At 34.2% G+C, this 18,971-nt stretch overlaps 1 protein-coding gene across 1 annotated transcript in view; it reads right to left on the minus strand.

Moving 5' to 3' along the window:
• Nucleotides 1-18,971, minus strand: part of RELN (reelin) — a gene marked incomplete at both ends in the record, with an annotated part of 436,674 nt that overhangs the window by 263,394 nt on the left and 154,309 nt on the right. Inside the window, one exon of the mRNA XM_084229490.1 lies at nt 3,165-3,235. Within this exon, the coding sequence (XP_084085616.1) occupies nt 3,165-3,235 (71 nt within the window). The remainder of the gene's footprint in view (nt 1-3,164; nt 3,236-18,971) is intronic.

Consider the following 18,971-nt stretch of genomic DNA (forward strand, 5'->3'; position numbering starts at 1 on the left):
TGTATTTCACTCAGTCTGCTTGTTCTGTTCCCCACTCTGTCTCTGGTGAATCCTCTAACCCCCCACACCTCTGGCCTGTACCCCAGTTCTTGTATGCATAAATAAATAAATCTTAAAAAAACACAAAAGTGTATATTCTCTCCTAGGAGTTCAGGGAATAGTGACAGTTGGTAGTGAACCTGTTTATTCAAATTGTGGTTCTTGACGATTTTTAAAGTTTTATGTTTTAAATGTAAGGATCTTTTTGGTATAATGCAGCCAACACTGGGCTGTGAGCCCAGAGCTGAGATCTACTTGCCCCTTACAAGTAGTGTATATTTTCTCATGTTAACTTTTTTGGCTTAGTGGTGAATCTATGAATAAGAAACCGACAGATCTATGATCAGAACATAAATTCAAATATTATTCACATATATACGTATCACTCATATTAGCATTTTCAATAGAACTCCTTTTACATGATTCAGAGGGATATGGATTAGGTCTAGGGTCTGAAAGCCTGAATTATCCAGATAAAGAAGATGTAAAATGATCATGCACACAAATGAAACAGAGAGGGAGAGCATAGAGTGCAAACAGTATTAGTGATGGAGTAAGGTGTATTCCACAGGAATTCTAATGAGAAAATAAGAGAATGAGAAAAACTGTAGTGAGGGAGGCAAATTAAAGCCAGCTTAGGAAGGATTTTACTTATACAGCAATAGAGATTTTACTCTGACTATAAACTATTGTCTCCAACTGTGATATTGAAAGGTTTTAAGCAGGAAAATGATCACATCCTTTTTCCATTTTAGAAAGCTCATTATGGTACCTCTGTGTAGGGCACTGAGGAAGTGGAAGCAGAGAAACTGGAGAGGAGGCTATTCAGAAATTTCCAGAGGAGGCTATGGGGCCTGATCCGAGATGGGTGAGTGGCAGTGGGAAGGAGATAGATGGAAACACCTTTTCTCTTAAACTGCTGCTGACCTTCAGGACTAGCTCCCTTGGCTGCCTTTTCTAATGCCCCCCAGGGAAATGTAGCTGCCTCCTGGATCCACTGGTCTTCCATTTACACTCTATACTGGAAAAACAGAAAATTGGTCTTTTTCACTTTTATACTTAGCACTTAGCTAGGGCAGAGCCATGCAGGTGCTGGATACATGTTTGCAGAATAAAATTCTTCAATAAATGTCTTTTAAGAAGAGGGATCAAGATATCAATAGCGTGTTTTTCTGATCCTTTTTTCTTTTTCACTAAACTTACCTAGCAATACAGTCTTGTAATAATATCTCACAAAGCAAAACCTGGTATGTTTATATTATTAAATTTAATTAAAATGAATAAGCCTACTGAATACGTTGTAATTGAAAAGCACTATGCTGTATATATAGAGATTGTCATTTTTCCCCTCTAATAAATTCATTAGAGATTCCACATCCAATGAAAAGAAAATTATTACAAGATAAATTTATGTTATTTTACTTTAGGAGATAATTGATGTTTTAATTAAAAGTAGAAGGAGCCAAAATAAATATATGGTTTATAGCACCAATTATTTCCCTTATTATTCCTGACAGCAGACGCTATCACTCTTGTTACTATTCTTTCCACCCTATCTGGGATGGATTGATATGATTTCAGTTGATTAGGTGCTGTTGAAAGACTCAATGTTTTCCTTTGGTCCTAGGCTGAAAAGCATTTTTAATAACACCCACATCCACATCTACCATTATATAAATAATATTCATGTACAACTAACATATAAAGCTTTTCCCCCCCCTCATTGACTAAGAACATTTTCCGAGTGACTTTTGTTGGCTCTTTCCTTTCATTTTAAATGAGCCCAATTCCAACAATTCATTTACAATAGAAAAGACTCAACAATCCAAGGCTTAAAAGAAACGCATTTTTAGGGAATGTTAAATGTAAATAAAAGTAGACATATCTTTCCCTGACACTGCATTTTTCAGAATATTAGTGTTTTTGTGTGATACAGTATTCTACATTTTCACTAAAGTGAATATTATATAGTTTGAAAAAATATTGACATTGTGACAGATTCTTGAGCCTACTACAGAGACTATCACATTTTATATTTTCAGAAGCCACAGATTAAAAATCTATTTAACCCAGCATTACCGATTATGTTTGAAACTATAATTAGAAGGGGGTTTTCTAGGATCTCCCTGGTGGTGCAGGGGTTAAAGTCTCAGCACTATCAAACTAACACCAGCCACTGCAGCATGAGTTCAATACCTCACCAGGGAGCTAACCACATCGTGCAGCAGCTTCTCCTGTCTTGCCCACTGCTCCCCTTAGTTGTGTATTTCAGTAAATCTACTTGTTCTGCTTCCCACTCTGTCTCTGGTGAATCCTCTTACCCGCTGCACCTCTGGCCTACACCCCAGTTCTTGTATGAATAAATAAAAATAAATATTAAAAAAGTGGTTTTCTAATAATCAGAATTTTTCCAGCCATAATTAGCAAATACCACATTATATAGGTAAAGCCATATTATTGATGTACATACACAAGTGTATTAAATATATTACAATTAATAAATGATATTTTCTTAGGCATTCAAAAATCAATATAATTTCCCCTCAAGCCCATTTAATTCTTTAGCAAAAAGCTAATTACTAAAATTTTCATTTAAATTCAGTTATGATTCTTAAATTAAGAAATTTTATAAAAACATCACTCTATACAAAAATTGATAATGTGTCTATGATGATGGTGAAACTGACATATGGTCCAACACATATGAAATACATATATAAAACATAACACAATCAAATATTTAAAACAATAAATACAAAGATTCTCAACAAAGTTGTCAAGACATTTAAATGATAAGTTGAGCAGATATGTTTTTGTAGAATTCTAAAATTATTACTAAGATTAATATTTCCTGGAAACTAAAGATAATTCATTGTTTTAAAAAGTATGAGTTGTTTTTACCTGTTATTTATTTATTTAGTTTACACTTGTTCTTTTCAGAAACCTATAGATCTTTATCAATAAGTACTAAAATAATTATTAGTGAAATGAAGGAGTCAATAATTCCATGTTTAAAGCATCACAATCAAGTAACGGTTATAAAATCCCTACTCTGTATATAGAACAAAGGACCTACCATAAATAATTTTGACACAACCAGTATGGAAAAATAACATGATTCTTACCTCCTTGCTCACATAACTGCTGAGCTAAAGCATCTTTGAAAATAATCTGGCCTCTATGTGTTGCTGTAGCCCTGGAAACAAATAGGAAAAGGTTAATCAAAATCTTGTCACATTTGGTAATAATGTGTTTTTTTATCTTTTAAAAAAGTGATTAAAATATTATTGTATGAATATGAATTTTTAAGGCCCCTGATTTGAGAATTGTTTTCTCATTTTATTTTACATAGATATAACATTTGTGGGCTCTTTCCAAAATCAGCAAATGTGAGTAAATCCTGGATGGAAGAAAACATGTGGAAAGGAAACTTAGAAAAACTTCTTCGGGAGACTTTGATGTAAATGTTTTGTGGAGCAATCATATTAGTACTGAAGAAAGACACTCCTACTGTACTTGTTTATGAAATCCATAATGTCCATAACACAGAGAGTTGTCAGAGAATTACCTTTTTAAAAGTATTTTTTTAAAAAGAGCATAGTCAGAGATTTTATCATAATAAAATACACCTCCCCTACCACTGGGTCTAATTCTTTATTTGAATGCTTCTTTTACCTTCTCTAATCAGAGCTCTGCACATGGATAGGTGAAAAAAATAACATCTTTGCAGCAGATGTGTTGTTCAATGGCTATATTAGGAACTGTCTTATTAAAGGAAGAATTATTTATGCTTTATATATGAAGTGTTTTTCCTTAAAAAGGATTTTTCTGGCACAAAATGTATTATTTAAATGAATTACAAACAAAATCATGTCTCTACGAAAACCTGATTTTAGAAAATAAGTCATATGACAAACCTTTTTAATACCTAAAAAATGTTAACATTTTATATCAACTTTAGTTCTAGTGTAGTTTAGTCCTACAAAAATAATTTCATTCAGTCATCACTTACTGAAGATAAACTATATACAAGGCACTGAGAGAGCAGCTTGACCTCTTCATAACCCCCTCCATGTTGGCAGTCCTCAGTCAACATCCTGACCTTTGCAGGCTTCAGTAGGATCTCATGGATCTCAGCATTTCCCACTCTGGTCTACATGTGACTGTTCCTCAAGGAGCCGTTGCTACTCCTAATGTCAGTTCCTCCAGGACACAACTTTATGAAAGTAATCTGATAAACTAAGCCAAGCTGAAGTGTTAATGAGTGATGATGCTCCAAACTAACATATTTTAGCAGTGAAACTGAAAATACTATATTTTAACACACATTCATATACACGATGATACAATTTTGAGAGTTTGGAATGGTGGAATGGAGATTAAACTGGAGTGAAAAATCATTAGTCAATCTTCAATTCACACCACATGTGAAGTTTATAAGGGTAATCAGACCTTGTTGTTGCATATTAATCATCATCAAAATTACAGAGAAGCAGATGCTACCACTCTCTATATAGTCACATATGTTTATAGATTTTTCCTTCCCTTTTAGCAAGCTGAAAATGAGGATTAAACATAAGGCAAATCCAATCCATCAACATGCCCCACAAATTCACTTACCAGTTACAGGTTTATGTCCAGAGAAAACATAGAAACTTTATTTACCTAAATGCATTTCAATCTCCATCAAGCCAAGTATTTCTGAGTTCACATATACAGCTAGCAGCACCACAATGATCATAAACATAGAATTTTAATTTGATATCAGCTTTGGAGGTTTTTTTCTCTTTTTTAAAAAAGTTGCATTTTGGGGCCTCCCTGGTGGCACAAGGGGTTAAGATGCAACCTATGAAGCTATCTGCAGCCACCGTGGCACGAGTTCGATCCTGGGCCAGGAAGCAACCCACATATGACACAGCAGACCTCTCCTGTCTCGCCCGCTGCTCCCCTCAGCAGTGTATTTCACTCAATCTGCCTGTTCTGCTCCCCACTCCATCTCTGGTAAATCCTCTCAACCCCCCCACCTCTGGTCTGTACCCCAGTTCTTGTGTGAATAAATAAATAAATCTTTAAAAAAATAAAAAATAAAAATGTTGCTTTTTTAAATTGAGGTAATGTTGGTTTTCAATACTGTATATGATTTAGGGGTACAGATTCACACCTCAGAAGTGATATATTTTCAAAATCACAAACCACCAAGAAAAGTCCTACAAAGTACAGTGTTAAATAATTTCTTATTTTACTTGTCATTTGATTGTAAATATAATAATACTATAGTAATATTTCCTATTCACCCACTACTTAGCTATAATTGTGCTGTCTGTGATTCCCATAAAAATGATAAGTTCAAAGTGTTTAGATAAAATTCATGCAAAATTTTTCTTTTTCCCAGGATACCAAAAAACTGGAAATATCTTGGTCACTCTACGGCATCTTATGAATAGTCTACATTGATCTCCTCAGATTTAGGCATTGTTGCTTTCATTCATGCTCTTATTTCTGCTACTTTGGTTCAATGAATAAATTTCTTAGGAACTAGAGAATAATGAAAAATGGAGGAACTTTTAAAGATCATCTATTTCTTTAGCAATGGTACTTATCCATCTAACATGTATTATGGAATTTCAATTTCTGAAGTAGAGAAGCCCTAGTTTTTTAACATCCAACTTGTTCCCCATCCCCTATTTCCCAAATCTTCCTAGCTCACTTCTCTGGAACTTTTAGGGCTTTAATGGAGCAGATTCTGAAAACCACCGGATTAGTCTAATTCTTAAGAGTATTGGGAGACTAAAGCCCAGTGAGGATATTTACTTGCTGAATGTCACAGACTGTTAATGGCAGAGAGGACCTGATTTCAGGTCTTCATTCTAAGCTTTGCATTCTTTTTCCTGAATAAGTAGTTTCAAATGTACTCCCTAGTGGTGCCCTAAGTGTCTGGTCTCCATGGAAGTCAAATGAGGACTAGTGAGTGCTCTAGGCACCATCAGTTCAACCAGAGAACTTGGGCTTAATATCTTCTAATTAATTTTGTTTGAAGAAAGGACTCAATAGTTAGAACTGGCTTGAGGAGCACTGTACACCGTGTGCTCAAAGTCATTATGAGAAGTCCTCTGCCTGGGAAAAGTAGAAGTTGTGATAATAACAATATGATTGGTATATGTGTATGTATATATGAATATATGTTAATATTTTATACATCCATACATATATACACACATATAGAAATGAATTGAAATTTACCTCCTGCTAGGCTCTATATAAATTAACTCAATTAATCCCAACAAAAATCCTACAAGGTGAATGTTATGTCATTTTCCTGGAACATAAAATATTGGTGATTTGCTTAATGGAACACATCTGATGGTAAAGCCAGGCTTCAAACCCAAGCAGTCTAGAATTCTTGCTATTAATCATTACACTAAATCGTCACTGATCTGGTTCAAATATTTTTTTTAAGATTTATTTTTTTATTTATACAAGCACTGGGTACAGTCAGAAGCACGGGACTGTGAGAGAGAATTCACCAGAGCCAGAGTGGGGAACAGAACAGGCAGACTGACGAAATACACTGCTGAGAGGAGCAGCGGGCATGGCAGGAGAGGTCTGCTTGTCATGTGGGACCCTCGCCAGTGGCCGGGGATCGAACTGGCGCTGTAGAGGCTGCGGGCAGCACTCAGCCACTGTGCCACCAGGGAGGTCCTGGTTCAAATATTTAACAGTAGTTTTCTACCTTTTTTCAGAAGGACAGCCTAATTTCTGAGACTAATCTTGAAAGTTATGCTTCATTTGGCTGTGATTTCCACTCCAGCCCTTTAGTACACCGTTAAGTCTTTTTATTTAACCTCCTTCGGACAAACTTCTTTTCTGTTTCTGGTTGTAGTCTTGGTTACTTGGCCAGCAATTCTATGGGATTTTTGCCTTTAAAAATACCATTTCTCATGATCTCTCATGAGTCTCTCAACTTCTAGTCAGCTCACTGAAATCCCCTCAACTCCATGTCACATATCCTCCAATAGCTTCCATGATCTGTTGTCTCTCTCCTGTTCTCTACCAAATAAGAGCCACTGCCCAGTCCCTATAGGGACATACAGGACACACATGCATGTATGATAGATAATAATCATGTGCATCTCTTTCTTTACAAACATTTATATTCTTCAGATGACATTTTAATACAGAAATATCCAATTCTATCATAGGTGCATGGGTAGTAGTTTCAGGGCTTGCATATTAGCATCCTATCTTAGGGAGAAGAAAGAGCAGAAGCCCAGGTGATCAGTAAGAACATAAGTTACACTGATCATCTCATGAGACGTTGGCCTTACATGCTTCAGAATGTGGCTAATGTCAAAAATGGCCAGTCTACTTTGAACATATTTCATGGTTTATCAATAGAATCACAACACTTACTTCAAACTTTCTATGAAATATATATGAATATATTATATAAAATATATACTATAGATACATTCAGATTTTAAAATATAAACTATAAAAATAAGCATATATAAATATAATTTATACAATACAAATATATTTATACACATAAACATTACACATAAATATTTTTAATTAAAACATTAAACATTTTATGTGGATTCAAAAATGCTAAAAGCAAAGTAGCATAATTAAAATACTCTAGTGGTCATGTTCATCAATTTTTAATTCACAGCATTTTTTTCTTATAAGTATGTACAGCTATGATCTATGGTGACAGATCTTATTCATTTTCAGAATTGTTATCTTATATAATGTATACCTCTCTTTTGGGGGGAAGGCTATGAAATTTGTGGTGCTAATAACTATGTTGGTACTACTTGGCCTTAATTTTCCATAATCAATAGTAATTTTTCAGAAGAGTTCAGAAAATATACTTATTGTTCGCTGCTCTGGGGAGTAGACCAGATTTCTTAAATAAGTTTATAATAAGTACTTATCAACATCTTAGGAGATGCAAAGATTTTTAGAGCAATTTTGCCAATAAGAATCCCTATTAAATAAGTAATCTTAAGGTCCCTTTAGCTGTAATACACTATCATTTGAAAAGCTATAAAGAGTCTACTGAATGAAGAAAGTTCATTATGATCACCATATTTGGAGCTGAAAATAGTCTTCATTATTATGAAGTTAAAAGAACATGCCATGTTCTAATTTTAACTGTACTCCTAGAGAACCATCTGCCCAATGATTAGTGCATGTTGAGGTGAAGGGCAGCACTGAAGCTCACTGTCTCTGGAATCAGAAAGGCCAACCTTTGAGCACAGTCCACTGCAACTTATGAACTATTTGACTTTGCACAACTTAGTTTTTCCAAGCTTCAGATTCCCTCATTGACAGGCATAATAATAATTACTATATAATTATATTAATATTCATTCTTCAAATACTTGTAGTCAGTCTTTCTAAATCTCAATAGATTTCAAGCTTCTGGAATAGGAGTAGCTAACTAAAAAGAAATTATCCCCTAGAATACACTTGTCATAGCGAATTGAACATATGAGGGAATCAAAGCTATAATTATCCAATTCACAATTTCTTTCCAATGTGCAATATTACCATCCAGTTTCCAAAAAAGGAATAAAAGGGGCTTTGATATAGTTGCTACATTCCCTACCAAAGTATATTATTTGCTTATTTCACGAATCAATTTGTTTATTAATTAACCTAAAGAATCTCTTCTAAACCTAGAACAAAGTACTCTACCACCAGTAGGGGGGTACTTTCCCCACCTTTTTCTAGTGCTTTACAAATGAAATATGGTACATTACTGTGCCTTGTTCATTCACAGTTGGAAGAGCATTCATTAATCAGCAATCTGACGCTAATCTAGTGTAATAGCAGCATACCTTGCCAAAACTACCCTCCAGGAAATGTTACTAAAGACATGAAACCTGGGAAAAGAAAAAGGTAGTCTGAATTTTGTAAATTTGACCTTTAAATGAATCAATTCATTTGCAATGATTCTCATCCTCTTTTTATCAGCAAATTACTGTACTTACTAAATAGGTTTGGGTATAGCTTCATGTTTATTAAAATAAGAAAAAAAGCCCCAAAGCTTTAAATATATAAAAAAGAGTAATGGATAGGAGTAATGAATAACTTTAGAGAGAAACTTCTTTTACATTAAACTCTCAAACTACGCCAATGTCTTTGCAAAAATGAGTACAGGCACGTCTAATAAGATCATTTAAATAGGGCCAATAAATTAATGGTTAATAGTAACTTACTTCTAAGTGCTTCAGCAAAGTACTAAAATTAATGTCTAGGATTTGTTTTTCAGTAAAAATAAAATGAGTTAGTTCCATGACTTTTGCTTAGTTTCCTGACTTGTATTTTTTAAAAAATCAGTTTAAAAATGATTCCCACAGTCCTTTAAATTCTAAAACTCTATGATTACAAGAGTCAAAGTGAGTATATATGAGCATGTGAACAAAAATACACATACAAGAGTCATGCTAAATGCAGTCTGCATCATTACAGTGCTTCCCTGAAACAGTGTGGGGCATACACCCTGGGAGCAGTAGGGTACTAGATCAAACTTATGTCAGCTGGTATGCCAGAGCAAGCTTGTATCAGCCCATGGGAGCTTTTAACAGTTGTTTTCGTGTTTCAATGTATAATTCAATTTGTGTATGTGTAAACAGTTTTGCATATAGATGATATATATTTTATCTCTAACACAGCTAAATCCCTATAATCTCTAACACAGCCAATACCCTAACACATAAAAATACAAACTTACCTAAATCATTCAAGTAAGAAAGTGATTCCTAAAATTAGTTTCTCACTTATAAGCAAAGTTTGTCAATTTTATTTATTAACTCTCCATCACCACAGTCACAGCTTTAATTCAGGACTTAATCAGATTGCTCTAAAAGACAATACTCTTGATTGGGATCCCCCTCCAAATTCATCCATCATGCCAATCCAACTTCCATATTGTGCCAAATTTCTTTCTAAAATTGCTTGCTATCCTTTTGCAACTACTCATCACTTAAAGGAATCTGTCAAATTCCTTAGGATAGCCTAAAAGTTTCTTTAGGATCTGGTCCATGCCTACATACTCCGCCTCCTCTCTCACCACATCCTGCAATTGAGAGGTAGGTTAGTCCTCATAGGTTCCAGAATGCATAACTTCATTCATGCCCCCCAGATTTTTCACGTCTTAATCCCTGTGCAAGGAGGACCCTTGCCAAAATTCTTTTATTCATCCTACAAAATTTATCTAAGAATTGCTTCCCCTTATAGAGACTTCTTTAATCTCCCAGGTAATGTTGAACCCTTCTCCCTGGACAACATAGCCAATTTCCATAGCTCTAACATATGAACTTTCTAACCTATTGTGACTCGATTTGTAGCTCAGGCCTCTATTTCTGTAGTCATTCCTATCATAAACACCAACAACATGGTCAGTAACAAATTCATATTCATGACTACCCAATAATTTCAAATAATATAAGGCTAAACCCATGCAATGAATAATGTAAAGGTTAACACTCTGAGTGTTTACTTAGATTTAAAACTGATTACCTGAGTGTATGATCAGGTATTTGGGAAAAAAATATATATATATGAAGCTGGCAAATATTTTGTCAAAAGCATTGTCCATCTTTGAAATTTTAACATGCTCCATTAAAACATTAAATAAGAGCCTTTCAATATAAACAATGGATGCTTCTTCAAGGAGAGAACTGGTTGGCTATAGTGAGTTCTAGGATAAATTATACACATTAACATGGAAGTATGAAAAAAATTTCCAGAAAATTAAACAAAAATCATTGAAAAGAAAGATTATTATTTATAGGATTTTAACATCCATAAAAAAATGAACAAGGCATCACTGAAAAAAGATGCCAGAAATTATCTTCCTTACCAACATTTACTATTCAAAGACTTTCAGAGGCATTCTGCATATTGAATTAGCAATGGGAATTTTCCAAAGCAATAACTCCAACTTTGAATGTAGTTTGAAGGTCCTTAGGCAAAAGAAAAAGAAAAAGGAGAGGAAAGAAAAATGAAAAAAATATCTAGCCTTACTTTGAGGTATAAAAAAGCCATTTTTGGTACAACCATCATTATATTTAGCCCATACAAAAAAATTCCTCCCAAAGGAATATAAAACTTACATTTATTTTATTCACATATTTTTTATTTATTTTTAATGAAGTACCATTTTCTTAAAGCCTTGTTAATTTTTTGGAAGTTTAGGATTTCTCCCCTTAGGTGTGGTCACTATAGTTCTCCTACCACCAAAGTACCCATAGTCCATCACCATAGTCCAGTGTGCTGGCCTTTTACCTCCACCTATTTCCCTCTATTTTCCCCTGCCCCTCCCCTCCTAGATGCCTCAGATCTATGGTCAGCACACAAGGGTTTGTTTTAAGGTTTGTCTTTGACCCTTTGTTTGGTTTTTCTATATTCCACATATACGTGAAACCATCCAGGATTTATCATTTTCCTTCTGGCTTATTTTACTTAGCATAATCCTTTCCAACTCCAGCTCCTACATAATATTTTTAAAGGTATGCATTTATATTTTATTTCTATAATCAAATTTGATATTTTTAGTATGTGAAAACAGATTTTAGGTATGGAAGCCCAATTGGTAACTGATGAATTTGACTTGAGATAGTGTGACTAGAGTCAGGCCTAAAGCCATAACTTCACTTCTTTGTTTCTAAAATAGATAATTTTCTCACAATAATTTTGTTTCTGATGTCTAGAACACCTCACTATAGATGTCAAAAGCAATTGACCAGCTTCTCAGAAGACATGTCGGTCGTGACATGGCCACCATTGCCTGCATGTGTGGGAGTTCAGCAACACACAGATGAATATGTTTGCCTGCTGCTATGCTCATCTGTGGTATTACACACATCCACCCAAATGCAGTTGGAACTCTTATTCTCAGTTTTAGTAACACTGCTATGTAATGTTGCACTGAAATAAAGGGTGATTTTGATTTTAAAAAAGCACTAATAGTTGCAGAGATAGAACTTTAAAGAGAAGCAAACATTTATTAAAGTCAGAGATTAATCCTGTTTTTGTTTTATAAGTCAACAGCAACGTGGGCCTAGGGAGAGAAGTTACCTTCAAGCAAATAAAACCATGTTTTGTTTTATTAGTGTGCAAAAGGACTATTTCCACCCATTATTAAGAGCAAAAATGCCAAATTTCTCATGGTTAATGACAGAATTCTAAAGTAAGGGAAGGTCAATTAGGTTGATTCATATATGCCCAGGTGTCAAACAGTTGCTTCCAACTCACCAGGTACATTTCTGAAACTGAATGGAGGAGTGCTATATACCATTTTTATCGTACAAATTCTCAACAGCTTTGCATGGATTGTGTTAGGAATTTTCCTGGTTCAGAAAACAAGAAGCAACATCCTCAATTATAAACAACAAAAAGTATATATAATTTTTGTTAATAAAAAGATCATATTCTCTCTGCCTCCAGTAAATAATTATTCAACAAACCCATAAGGAATATTAATCTAATAAGATATTAATGCAGTAACCTGCTTTAGGGAGTCACATTTCTTAGTCTCTTCCTATTGATACAGGACAGGTACAGAAGAAATTTTTTGAGTTTTTAAACTGTGTCTTATATAAGCGGTAATGTTTACCCTTGTTACAGGGATCTTGTCTGTTTCTTTTTTAAAATATTGGGCTTGGTGCTGGATATATAGTAGTCATGCAGTAAATGCTTATGGGATATATGAATGAATAGTCTGTGTCATACTTACTATTTAATATTAAATGTATTATTAAGTAACCAATGAACTGTTGTATAATAAATACTTTGAAAAAGACAATTAGGTGATAAAAATAGATGGTCATGATAAATAATATTATAAGTAAGCTTAATCTTGGAATTCAGTAAGCGGTAAGAACAGTAAATAAGCTAATGTATTTCTTTATTATTGCAACATGTTTTTATCATTTAACATCTTCCAGATTAGTCTTAAGACAAATTGTATTCCAGAAATGCAAGACTTCAAAATAAAAATACCTCTCATACATCATGCTCAGCGAAATAAGCCAGAAATAAAAAGAAAAATACCGGATGGTCTCACTCATAGCAGGAATCTAGAAAACTTAAATAAGGGACCAGGAAAATGAATAACAATAAGAAAGTGAAAATCAAAATCAACAAAAAACTATGAACCAGAGACACTCTATGGGGGGGTGGGGGGCGGGGCGGGGAGGGATTGGGGTCAAAATAAGGGGGTTGCAATTGTATGGGGAATATAAAAATAAAATTTATTTAAAAAAATCTAAAAATAGAATTCATTAAAGTCACACAAAAAAAAATTCATCAAAGAAAAATGTAAGTGATTCTACTGTTTTAAACACCTTTTAACTAAGTAAGCCTGTGTTGACTTGCCTCAGAGGCATCCTTTGGCAAGACAATGACAAAACTGGTAAAACAGTATGCCAATTCCAAAGAAAACCTTAGTAAAAATTGTTCTTCACTGAGTACTGAATTAAAGAGCATGTGTATTTGTTGAAAATCCATGCAAGCATTATGTCTCATGTTAGAGTGGATTAATAGAGTACTAGTTTCAGATACATAAGAATAGGAGTTTTGTTCTAGGATTGACACTATATCCATGATTCAGGCTGTATTACTGAAATTCCATGTTTCTCATTTTCTTAACCTATAAAATAAACTGTTTAGACTGAATATTTTCTGAGCTTCAACCTGCAAATATGGAATCAGATGTGTGTTTGCACCACAGTTCAAATGTTTTACTTGATACACAAATCAATGGAACAGAAATGAGAGCCCAGAAATAAAAACCACATTCATAGACAAATAGTTTATGGCAAAAGAGCCAAGAACTTAAAATGTAGCAAGGACATCCTTCAATAAATGTTGGGGAAACTGGACAGCAACATGCAAAAGAATGAAAGTAGACCAACACCTCACACCATACACAAAAATTAATTCAAAATGGACTGAAAACTTGGATGTAGGGTCTGAAGCTAGAAAATACATAGAAGAAAAAGGTGATATGCTCCTTGACATCAGTCTTAGAGTTCTGTTTGGGGACTGGGCTCTAACTGGGAAACAAAAGCAAAAATAAGCAAATGGGACTACATCAAAGTAAAATGTTTCCACATAGCAAAAAAAAATACCTTGCATCAAAACAAAAAGACATCCTACTGAATGGGAGAAGATATTTGCATGTCTACATCCAGCAAGGGATTAACATGCAAATTACAGAAAGAATTTATAGAACTTAACATTAAAAAAAACCCCAAACAACAGGATTAAAAAATGGGCAGAGAATCTGAATAGATATTTCTCCAAAAGTAGATACACAAATGTCCATGAAAAGGTATTATCTCATTTTAAAAATTATCTCATTTAAAAATAAAAACAACAATGAGATTTCACCTTATGCCTGTGAGAATGATTGGTATCCAAAAGACAAGAAACCACAAGTGTTGGAAAGGATGTGGAGAAAAAGGAACCATTTTACACTGTTGGTAGGAATGTAAATTGGCACAGCCATTATGGAAAGCAATATGGAGATTCTCAAAAAAAAATTAAAATTAGAAATAAGATACAACCCAGTTATCTACTTTTGGGTATTTACCCATAAAATGCAAAAACACAAATTCTAAAAGACTGCACACTCCCTGTTAATGGTAGCATTAATAATTTATTTATGATAGGCAAGAACTGGAAATAACTTAAGTGCCCATCTATTTATGAATGGATAAAGAAAGTATGGTATATTTACTCAAAGCTGCTGAAACTGGTAATAAAAGACAAGATTTCTGATCTAGTTATTAATTACAACAAATTAGGAGAATATTGGTAGAATCTTGCCAAAATACATAGATAGACAGAATATTATTCAATCAAAAGGAATATTATTCATCTACTTTCTTGACAACATTTAAGTATATGATTCAATGGTACAAGCCATTACCACCATGTTGTACTTTATATTTCCAGAATTTGTTAATCTTATAACTGGAAGACAAAAAGCTAAAAGTATGGTAAGTTTTAAAAGTCAGTCACAAAAAGTTACTTGTATGATTCCATTTAATGGAATCATTAATTCCATGAAATGTCTAGATGTCTAGAATCGGGAAATTCATAGAGACATTAAGTAGGTTAGTGTTTGCCAGAGGATGAAAAAATGGGGAGTGACTGCAGGGTGTCTTTCCAGAGTGATGAAAATGTTCTGAAATTTTTGTCAGTGATTACACATTTCTGTGAATATATTAAAAACTACTAAGTGAGTAGTTAAGGGTGAATAAAGGTGAATTTTATGGTATCTTAATTATGTCAATGAAGTTGCAATTAAAAAACTAAAACTAAAATACATTCTAGAAGGTTGTAGATGAGTTAATAATAAATACCTATATAATGATTATTAAGGTCAGGTCTATTTTAGGAATATCTCTATTTTCTTGTGGCTGATGTCACAACACACAAAAAGAAGTATTTTGTTGTACAAAATATCTTGAGAAGAGTTAAATTGGTAATTTTTTTCAATGCTGCCATCCTTCGATGCTTCATTAAAAAGAATGGAGGAGGCAGCCCATGGAAACTATAAAGCCTGAAATTGCAACCAAATTTCAATTAAACTAAGGTTTAATTTCTACATATTATATATAACTTTGAGCCCAGAGAGAGAATAATTTTTCTTTCGCAATGTATAAGTAGTGCTTCTCTTACCTGCCTCAGGACACATTTAGATGAAAGAAAACATATTAAATTATTGATGTAATGATTAATTGAAAGTCCCCTTAAATTATCTAGCATATTCATAACAAAGTCCTTTGGCCCTGAGCAGGCAAAACTACAATTCTTACAAGAATATTCAAAAGCATTCATGGGTATCATTTTTTAAAGATAAATTACAGTATGGAAATAAACAGAATGAATGGTCAAGATATTCTCTAAATGAAGGTAGAATTTTTCCTGGGCTCTAGTCACTTAGAAATATATTCCCTAAAGTTAATACAGGACCATATTTGGATTGAATCACCTCAGTGCTTCAAGTAAATTCTATACTGCCATGTCACTAGGTAGAGTGAGTGGGTGGGATTCATGACAATATCACCAGCTCTGTCATCAATGAGTCCAATTTTGGAATAGTACAATCCAGCACAAGTATAAGAACCATTTACACCATAATGAAAAATAGGCAGTGACCCCAGTGACAAATATAAAACTCACTACTGAGTGTAAAACCCAAGGAGGTACATTTTCAGGGAGAACAAAAGATACAGGAGATGGGGGTGGACAGTAAGAGAGACAGTGGTCATCGTGGGTAGGACACATGAACATTTTGCTACATAGATATTAATATCTTAAGGCATTTAAAAGATGGATTTTCAAACCACCTAGAATAGTGATTCTAGAAAAGGGAGGCTTTAAAAACATACTGATTACTAGACTCCATCCTCAACTAATTAATTCAGAATTTCTGGGCACAAGGTGCAGGCACACATGATTCCACTTGAGGTCAGACTTGAAAAACATTGGGTTAAAGAGATGTACCCTGTGCCTTCCCTCTGTTAGTCAGAAATATTTCACCTTCCCTCTTAATAGCATCTTCCACTCTGGTAACAACCATCACAACCAGCAAGTCATTTTATCCCCTCTTTCTCCAACCAAAGACCCCTTAATAAGGATTAAAAATTGTCTTGTTGACCTGGCAGGGATTGCCCCTAATTCTGTCTTGATTTTTCATTATCACTGATAGATGAAATCTCATGTATATCTAACTCACAACAACAACAATAACAGCAAGGAAGAGTCATTTTTCAGTGAAATGTGCTTGCCCTATTAACCTAAAGGGCTACTGTATGAAATGATCCATCTTCAGATCTGTCTCTCCTACAGTCATTTAAATGCAGGTTATATAGGCAGGAATTCTCAGCCTCAGCACTACAGACATTTGAGTTGGATAATTCTTTGCTGTAGGAGGCTATCCTGTACATAGTAGAATGTTTGGCATCATCCTGGGTCTTTACCTCCTGGATGACAGATATGACAAGAAAAAAATAACTCCAGACTTTGTCTAATGTCCCTTGGGAACACTGTTGAGAATTGCTGGTACACAGGTTTATAAGAACTGCTGGTATCAAAATTACATTTACACTAAGCCTTTTGTTTACCACATTGAATGTCATTCATTTTGACATGTATACTCCAAAAAATATTTCAAATTTGGCTCATGTATAGTGTAATTATATACAATATCACCTGATAACAAGTAGCATTTTATGCTGATGTCAATTCTGTGGAACAGTCAAAACTAGCTCCCTGCATTGCTTTGGGAAAAAGAGAAAAGTAAGATCCAACGTACACACTCTCCAGTCAATGTCTGTATAAGTGACTCTCGCTGCTTCAAGCTAAGCTCAGTTTAGGAAAGTCGTTTTGTCTGACTCTCATTTTCTTTTCTTTTTTTTGAAAGTAATCCTCTTTATTTTATTTTTTTATTTAAATATTTTATTTTATATAATTCTTACATCTTTTTTCATCTTTGCACAATGTATGCATTTTCATTTTGGTTATATTCCCTATACAATTGCAACCACCCCCCCCCCATTTTGACTCGTCTTTCCTTTCCCCGCCTCTCTATGCCCCCCACCCCAATAGTGTGTCTCTGGTTTATAGCTGCTTGTTGATTTTGATTTTTACTTTGTATTGATTAGTCTTTTTCCTCATCCCTTATTTAAGTTTTCTAAATTCCTGCTATGAGTGAGACCATTCAGTATTTTTCTTTTTCTTTCTGACTTATTTCGCTGAGCATGATCCCTTCCAGCGCCATCCATGTTGCTGCAAATTGCATGTGTTTATCTTTTTTGAATGCTGAGTAATATTCCATGGTGTATATGTACCACATCTTCTTGATCCAGTCATCTATTTTTGGGCATTTGGGTTGTTTCCAAAGCTTAGCTATTGTAAATAGTGCTGCTATAAACATAGGGGTGCAGGTGCTCTTTAGAATTGATGTTTCTGTGTTCTTTGGGTAAATACCTAGGAGTGGAATTGCTGGATCATATGGAAGCGCTATGTTTATAAGTCAAGAAATCTCCACACAGCTCTCCATAGTGGTTGGACTAGTTTGCACTCCCAACAGCAGTGCAGGAGAGTTCCTTTTTCTCCACAACCTCGCCAACATTTGTTGTTGCTAGTTTTTTTAATATGTGCCATTCTCACTGGTGTAAGATGGTATCTCATTGTAATTTTGATTTGCATTTCCCTGATTGCAAGTGATGTTGAACATTTTTTCATATGCCTGTTGGCCATTTGCATTTCTTCTTCAGAGAAGTTTCTTTTTAGCTCTTCTGCCCATTTTTTGACTGGATTATTTTCTTTGTTTTTGTTGAGTCTCATCAGCTCTTTGTAGATTGTGATCAGTCCTTTATCGTTAGTGTTGTGTGCAAAAATTTTCTCTCCCAGTCGTAGGGGTTTCTCTTTCTTCTGACTCACATTTTCTGAGTTTATTCTTTGACTAACACAGCCCTTGGGGTTGGGAAAGTTGAAATGCATTATGTTACTGTTAAATTCTGGAAACCTGCAAGTGTTCACAATATTGGTAGAAAAAGCTCAGTGTGGATAAATGGGAATTGATGGGAATATAAGGTATAAATGTAAAAGTTTGAAGTCAAGAGCATACTACAAATACCTGGGATCCTCTAATAGAGAAAATGAGAATGAGTCAATGAAAAAGAAATAGGTATTTTAATGTTGAATTATATGCTTACATGATTTTTTTCTTCCTTGTGCTGAGAAGTGATGAACAAATCATCCAATTTCAGAAACTTAGCTAAAAGAAAGTCTTTATGTAAAAATAAAAAAGGCCCAGACAATATACTTAAAAATGAATAGTCAGACATGGAAAATGAATATTTTAAAATTCCTTTGGAGTTACAAGTCACGGTCCCTTGACT

Source organism: Talpa europaea (assembly GCF_964194135.1).
Source record: "Talpa europaea genome assembly, chromosome: 3".
NCBI lineage: Eukaryota > Metazoa > Chordata > Mammalia > Eulipotyphla > Talpidae > Talpa > Talpa europaea.